This window comes from Saccoglossus kowalevskii, chromosome 7 (genome assembly GCF_978046115.1).
Source record: "Saccoglossus kowalevskii chromosome 7, keSacKowa6.1, whole genome shotgun sequence".
Lineage (NCBI taxonomy): Eukaryota > Metazoa > Hemichordata > Enteropneusta > Harrimaniidae > Saccoglossus > Saccoglossus kowalevskii.
In genome coordinates, this window is record NC_140647.1 from 32,783,823 (window position 1) to 32,792,450 (window position 8,628).

General features: G+C 32.8%; 1 protein-coding gene across 2 annotated transcripts in view; it reads left to right on the plus strand.

The window, feature by feature from the left end:
• Positions 1-7,710, plus strand: part of LOC100329034 (integrin alpha) — a 79,545-nt gene extending 71,835 nt beyond the window's left edge. Inside the window, exons 23-25 of one of the 2 annotated variants that reach the window (XM_006815776.3) lie at positions 917-1,021; positions 1,535-1,663; positions 4,075-7,710. In XM_006815776.3, coding sequence (XP_006815839.1) covers positions 917-1,021; positions 1,535-1,663; positions 4,075-4,215 — 375 coding nt within the window. In that variant the 3' untranslated portion in view covers positions 4,216-7,710. Of the gene's footprint in view, positions 1-916; positions 1,022-1,534; positions 1,664-3,398; positions 3,523-4,074 lie in introns of those variants that run through there. The other variant, XM_085501479.1, reaches the window with a different exon arrangement.
• Positions 7,711-8,628: the final 918 nt, after the last annotated feature.

Consider the following 8,628-nt stretch of genomic DNA (forward strand, 5'->3'; position numbering starts at 1 on the left):
TAAGTCTAAAATATTTGTCCGCACACTTATTCTCTCAATTTAACAACTTGTAATTGTGGGAATTAATCAAACGAGAGCTGTCAACACCAAAATAAGTCTAAAATATTTGTTCGCACATTTATTCTCTCAATTTAACAACCTGTAATTGTGTAAAATAATTAAAAGAGAGTTGTCTACACCAAAATTAATCTCAAATACTTGTCCACACATTTATTGTCACAATTTAACCACATGTTGATAGTGGAAATTACTTAAACGCGACTTGTTTAATCAGTTGACATAATGCAACTTACCAGCAGACAGTGCACAACAGAGTATCATTATATAAACAGGAACGTGTCTTAGCATTAGGGTTAGGGTCAGGTCAGGTATGGGCAACGCAAATGGCAAACACCCAATTGGCAAGATGTACACTAACGGGTTATGGCATGCATATAGTTTACACAAGTAAAAACACAACATTGGCATTTTTTTGGACAATTGTAACTCAATAATAGAAATATGTTGTATTTCTATATATATACACACTATATAGTCTCATCAAATGCAAACACATCCAGTTAATCCATTGTGGTCTTGTGGGTCAGTTGTCTACACAGTGATCAGGAGAACCCCGGTTCAATTCCCAGACACGAGGATCAATGTATTGACCCCCTAAGGATTGCTAATCCCCCTTTCTAACTCTTCCCCCAAAAATAATATATTGCCCCTTTTAGAATGTATTGATCCACAAATTAATAAATATTCATGAGCACAGAAACTGCTACATCATGAATAAATTAGCATAATTAAAAAAAAATGTGCATAAAGTGTAAGTACTCCTTCTGGAGTCCTGCCAAAATTTAATATGTAGACAGAGATAAATGAGTAATCTTGTAATCTATTATAGTAAAATGGCATTATGTTTTACTTTCAGGATTTTCGTAAAGTAACATCGGTTAATATTGTTTCAACTGGAGAAGTAAAAATTTTAAATGGTCAGTATATAGGAGAGCTGGATCCAAGTGACAATAGTTTGGAGGTAAGACCGTGACTATTCTCATGAGTCATCGCGTTCTGTTTCTTTGTTTTGTGTTTGTTAAATGTGTAAACGGTCACATTTGTTTGATGAATGTTCATGTCCCTAAACTCAAATATGTTGGATTAATCAAGATAAAAGGTAATGTATATAGGGGAGGGGGGGGGGTCTGTCGTTGTTGTCGTCATCGTCTTGATTTGTAGAACTTTCTTGAAGTTACAGTTACATTTAGTCAATTTCTTTATGACAAACAGATTTGAAATTTCGCTACAACAGATGTTGTTGAAATGCTTCACACTATTACAGACAAAAGTGAATAGAAATACCATATTTGCTTTATTAGAAGGGCATCTCTGATAACAGTGCACATAAACCAAGACTCGTATTTATTGTAAACGGGGTTAGTAAAATATGGTTTATCTTGAATATAGACAAAGCTGTCATTAATGTAAGCAACTAAAAAAACAACTACAGTATTACTGTTTCTCATATCTGGCTATCTTGTTTCATCTTCAGATAATCACAGAAGCTCACCCAGACTTAGCTATCATTGAGGAGAAAAAAGCTGTGCCAATCTGGATAATAATATTAGCAGCACTAGGTGGTCTTCTCCTTCTCATTATAGTAGTTATAATCCTTTGGAGGGTAAGTCTCTTGAATGGTGTTGAAAGTGTGTCTGTCTCTGAAATTCACCTGCTTGTGTCAGATACTTTGTGTAATGAGTACAATACATTGCATCTTGATGGTGTTAACAATTTTATGCAGTACCCCACACATGTACCAAGACTACTGATTTTGTTAGAATTAACATCTCAGCAAGACCATTTTTACCTTGCCCGTACCATCAAAGATGGAAGGGAAAGGTATATTAAGGGAAAAATTTTGTCCGGCGTAGTCGTTGTTGTTGTTGTTGTTGTCGTTGTCGTCGTCGTCGTCGTCGTCGTTAATAATTGCTATTGTGTGCATAATAACTTTACTAATTCTATTCCAAACTTCATCAAACTTGGTCACCTTATTCATCAGTATAAAGTCTTCCCCGAGTTTGAACAACAGATGTCCTGTATGAAAATATCATGCAAAAATTGAGAAAATCTGATAAAATATTTTGACTGTTTCTACTTGACTGATTACTGGTGATACACATCAAAGGTCACTGATCTCGGTGGAAATATGCATTGTTGTATGCGTTCAATGAAGCAAATGATTTATCTTGTAATAATATCCTTGGTAATGTATCTCAGAATCCCATACTGGGTTTCAAAACCAACTCATGGAGAGATTGCACAGTCTGATACACATTTGCAAACCTACCAATAAAATCTTTACAGAAAACAAGATGTCAGAAAATCAATATAAGCACTCCTATGAACTGGGTGCCAAACTTTGATCAAGATCTGAAGCTAATAGAAAATCTGTTTAGTTCAAAGTTATCAAATCAAAAACAATACATAAAAAATACATAAAAAGCAAAACATTTCATCCACATTTTAAAAAGAAAATTGTTCTAAAATATATGTATTCTGTATTTGACAAACACTTCATTCGACAAATGAGAACTAACAGGAATATGTTTCAGCTATTAGAACAGAATGATAGAGTTTTTATAATACTAGTTTAAAAACGCACTTCAAAGATTGCAGTGTTTGTAGATTTTCAGGAGGCAACAGTACTGTTGACTTCTCCCTCCACTAGACACCAACTAACTATTTAAGTTGATTTGCATACAAAGCAGAGCTTGCAACATGATAGCTATTCATAAAGGGTGTTTTTTTTTTTACTTTTCATATAATACAGTAGTAGTCACACAATGAGGCAGTTCATATTTGTCTCAGTGAATCATTAATTTTTGACAGACACCTGTACAAAATACTTGGATAAAAGCCAGCTACGATTTTCTGTTGTCTTGCATGTTTTATGAATCTATTCACGTCTAAATGCAGCACTTTTTTTTTTGCGATGAGGCATTTGTTTTTATACTAAAATATCTGAATTACTTTGAATAAAGCTGAAAATTATGTCCCTTAAAATAATTAAACAAATAAGGCACCAATGTTTTTGTAAGATATTTACATCTTTAAAGGACATTCGGTAGACTGATTCCCCACTGTTGGTTCAACCCCAAAACTTGTTTGTACTCAAAATTAATTATGACAATGCATATTTATATTAAAACAAAATATGTTAAAGGAATTATATTATATAACAAAGGGCAAGGTCACCAGAGTTCAACTATGTTATATCATATGAGCTGATATATAGGTACATGTCTACACTGAATACATCATTCCCATTTGTTTTCATTGCTAGTCTTGTGACACTAACATCATTTCTATTTCTACCTCCGCTGCCATCTTCATCCCATCTGCTGTATCATACGCAGGCTGGATTTTTCAACCGCTACGACACCGAAGAACTAAGGGAAAAATACTGGATAACGATGCCAAATATTGATATGGCTGCAGCGACAACGTGATAGATACTGTTATTGTGTGCTAAGGTTGCGTTTTGTCAATTCAGTTCAGGTGCATGCTACAAAGTGACCTCCATTTGCTGACTTTATCCATTGCTAAAATATCATTTATTTTGTTCATAGATTGCATGGGAAAATGTTCATATTAGTATTGTTGTAATGTTTTTTGTGAGGCAACCTAGGGGGTTCTTATCGCATACTATACAAATTCTTAACTTATGGTTGTATGTGTCTCTGGATTGAAAACTATGTAATTTGAAAATTCATTTGCAGTTTAAAAAATCTGAGTGATTTATTTTTAATAGACTAATTTTTCAGTAATGAAATTATGATGTTGATGTACCATTGTTTTACAGAGCACAACATTTTTTGCATATTAGCATATGACCCCCTAGCTGCCTGGTGTATTGTTACTATATCATAATGGTCTACTAGCATTTTAATGATTTATTTTGTTTTCCAGATTTGGGTTTATATCATTTTTTGTTTTACTTGTTCAGCTCTCCTTTTCTGTGTGTTCTTCTCTCAGCTGCATATTATAGTATACATTGTATTACTCTAACATTCATGTGTGTGTTGTTTTCAGTGTGGGTTCTTCAAAAGGAAGCGAGTCAACCAGAACACAACCAGCTTCAGAAGTACACCATCAAGACATTCCCGCAATGGAAGTACTACAGAGAAGTCTTATAAATATGAAGCAACTTACCAAGATGATAGATACAATTAGAGGGCTTTTTTAAAACAAAAATTATAACAGGATAAGGCTTCTATTTGAATAATCTGTGAGATGATAAACAGACAATTCTCTCCAGACTTTCGTAAATATCAATTATCTCGTCAAAGAAATGTAACGCAGTTGGACTGATTAACAGATGTTTCATTGCCATGGATCAGCAAACAGTTTTGGTGTTGTACATTACAACATCTTGTTAGAAAACTTAATCAACTTTTTATTAAGATGCAAGATTATTTTCTCTTTGACGAGTTAGACATGATACTAACTATTTTATATACATGTACAGACATAGATTTATTAGTGTTAATAGTACCTTTCAAACATGCTAGTAGTGATCGTTATTGTTCATATGCGTCACTTACTGTAAATAAAAAAATCTGAGTGGTTAGCAGTACCTGTTATTCATCGCCCAATCATATTTCCTCTTTTAATAATGCGCATGGCTTTGAAACTGCTTTGATTTTGTAACTACATTTTAGCGAGTTTTTATCATTTTGTTGTGGTTTAGGTATTTATTTTTATTGAAATGCTTTTGCAGGTTAGTATTCATAGTAGTTTTGTCACATTTTAAATGTTTTAAAATTATTTAAACCTCCTGCCCCTGGCTTGAAAACTAGTGCCTGTCTTATTAGCCATAGAATGGCTGTAAAAAAATGTTTTTGTATTTTTTATTAAATGATTGGAAATTTGTTCAATATATTTTCATTACTCAATATGGATAAAGCGGTTGATAGCATTTTTTTAACATGGTGCTTAGTCCTCTGAATCAAAGATAGACAGGCTATGCAAATAAGCAATACTTACAAAGTAAAAGTTTAGCATAGTGTCAAAGGTCAGACAGACTACTTCCAACTGGGCACACTACAAGCAGTATTAACAAATTCTTAGACTTTCTATTTATGCAAAGTAAAAATGAATGAATATTCAGTGTAAAAAAAATGGGATTGCATTTCGTAAAATGATATATCATTAGTCCCCGTTCGGACGAAGTTCGCACGCCTGCAACAACCCTGCCGCTTTAATATGACGAGCTCAAAGAGAACTTTCAAAAATTTAACGGGGACCGTGTCATTTTCAATGACTTGTTAAAAAAAACTTTTGTTATTTTTGTTTAATTTGTCGTAAATTGGCTCTACTGTCATTGATGACATGTGACACTGATTAGTTGTCATCTCAAATGTACCTGGAGGTCAAAGGCAAAATATTTGTATTCATATAAAGATGAAATGTTTAGATCATGATAATTGGACATATTTTCAAATGACAGCGCCCTCTATCTCCCTCAAGTAACCTAAATGGTTCAGTGAAGATTCTTAGTGTTAATGTATTTTGTTGATGCAAAATAGATGGCCAAATAGGTAACACAGGATTCTAAATTAATTACTCTAGCTTACTTTATTTCGTCTATTTGTAGATGCACTGCTAATAAGAAAATACAGTACATTTTGTATTTGAAAACAGCAGAATAATTAGCCACTTTTTTACCCAAATGGTGACTGGTTCATATCATTTGAATAGCCATTTGCATTTTTTTTCACAATGAGTAAATATTTCTTGCATGCTGTTCACACAAAGATGACAGAATACAGTTTACAGTTGTTTGAATATGCCATGTGTTCTTTATACTTTCATCCAATACCACTAAAATATACTATAGTAACTATGCCAAGGTAAACTTTACTTAGTTCCCACAAAAGAAGTTTTTCCAAAAAAATAGGTTATAAAATTATGTCCATTTGGTTCAAAATTAACCAAAATTTAAAAAAATAAATAAATAAAATTGTGCAAAAAGTTGCACCATAATTTTTGCTAAAACTTAGTTTACAATAAAAACATTATTCCATTGTGTAATATTTTTTGAGATTCCTTATGTAATGATTTTGATTGTGAAATTCCATTCAGTCACTTTCTTTGTCTAATGTGAAATTTGCTTCAGTGGCAGGGCTGCATTTTTTTAATCTCACTACATGCTAGGAAAGAGAAATTAGTTTTATATGCGTCTTACTCGTATATAATTGCTGTGTACATGTACATAGGTGAGGGTGTATGGAGATAGTAAACACTTTACATTTGGATCAGCATTAAGCAGTATTAATGTGTAATGTCTTCTATATCTCTTGTAATTGTGAATTTTGAAGCATATACAGTGGTTTGGGTCTGTGTGGGGGTATTTTCTGTCCACAGAACACATTACTGCCATTGTAGAATTCTAAGGTGTTTTACATTCAGTGTCAAATTTATTTGCATCTCAGAACAATTTATCAATTTAGAAAATATTTTTGGAACTACTATCTTCTCCTGAATTTGTGTTTCAGTAAGATTTGATAGTGTCATAGTTCAGATTTTTAAAATTGTGTATTTAGTATATTTGCTTCATGGTCATTGTTGTTTTTAGTTTGGTATTATTCACTATAGTCATTAGCTTGGTAATTACTTACTAGACTCTCTAGTGTAGTGATTATTAACTTGGATTCCCTAGAGTTATAATTATTCACTATATTTTTCTCACTGTGATAATTATTTACTGGACTTCATGGTGTAAGGGAGAAGTTCGTTTCATCTGGTGTAAAAAACAAATTCAGTTAAAGTAACTTTTTTTTTTGTCTAGTTCATTTTCTTTACATGTATATAGTTATAAACTTGGTTTGTGAAATAATCATACACGTTTGTGAAATCAGATATAATTCAAATCTCACTGTTATGTAACTTTTCCTTCTACTGACTACTAGTTGGTACTAGATACTGATTTGTTCTGTTGCACAATGCTGTCATCATCTAACTGTCGATAATTGGTTACTCAATGAGAACTTACATTTTGTACAAGTCTTTTTCTGATTCTCTAAATATTTTAATAGTTTAATGTTTCTTGTGATGCAATGTATTAGTTTTCATAAAATTTCTATCCTTGTTCTGAGTATGTTGGGTTTGTATGTTACCTGTTTTTGTACTGTTCTGCTGAAAATGTGAATTCAGTTACATGCAATTTCTTTTTAAACACATCTATGTAGTGCTTTTTAATATCTGTGTATCAGTGTACTCATCTTCCAGAGTATTAAGTGTCTTGGATAGTGGCTTAATTTTTACTTCAAAGGTGGTCTTCCGTTAAGTGCTGGACAAGCCATATAAATATGGTCTTTTTGATAGCTTTAGTGTACAGCATTTTAAAAAAGATTTTTTTTATATATATCTTCTCTGTAAAAAAAAAAAAAAAAACTCTTTTAACCCATTGTCCTTCATGTATACCTACAAATCTTTCCCTTTAAAATTGTTTAAATTTAGAAATATTTTGTACTATTAAAAAAAAAAATTGGGGGGAGGGTATAACAAACATAAAACTATGCATTGCCAAATTGTATGCGTTGTAGTTCATGCACCCCACAGGATCTGAAATTTGCCACCTTGGCTTTTTATGGCCAGCCTTTCAAGGGGACAAACAAATTATATTAGGTCACGTTTTTGTAATTAAATAACAAAATTTTAATGTAATCCTGTTCTGCTTCCTGGTGTCATGTTTTTTTTGGTTTTTTTTACACAGCAGCATGTAGTACTAGCAAAAGAGTATAGTAGTCAGGGGTAACTCATTTGAAAGAAAGTTCTCAACAGAAGTTCAAAAAGAACTCTAAATGGAAAGAAGGACTAATTTTTCTAGCACTCGACCCAGATTTCAAATCGATCACCCATTACTGATGGCTTGTTTTTATTGTATTCTGGGAGTCCAAGCAAGTACACATACCATTATTATAGGCTCATCAGCTTTGATGAGAAGACCCAAATGGATTTATAAGCATTGTGTTAGGATAGTTGCTTCCTATAATAACACGTAGTTATCCATTTATTATTTTGCCCTGGTCAGTTGGTATATATTGAATTACTGGCTGAAATGACATTTGAGGCATTTGGAATAAATGCGGGATGAGCACAAAGGTTTGTCTAAGAACTGTTTATAGATGCACATGCCACTGATGGCTTATTAGTCCCCGTTCGGACGCAATCTGAAAACTGGGACTTATGTTTTGACCTCTGTGCGTCCGTCCAGACCTGTATCTTAGAAATGCCTCGACCAATAACAATCAAACTTCACACATACGTCAAACATGATATTATACTTATGTACATCAATTTGTTTCACGATCTGATTCAAGATAGCCAAATTGCCGCCATTTTTGTGCAGAAAAATCGTCTAAATCAAGCATTTCTTGGCTGTTCACAGATGGATTTTGTTTAAACTTGGTATATACATTGAACATTATGGGACCTTGATGCAAATAATTCTTCAGATAAGATTCAAAATGGCTGAATGGTGGCCATTTTGTTTTAATGAATGTGGTTTTAGTGCTATATCATTAGACATTATGGGTTCCTGATGCACGTCATTTTATTTTATCAGATCGGATTGAAAATGGC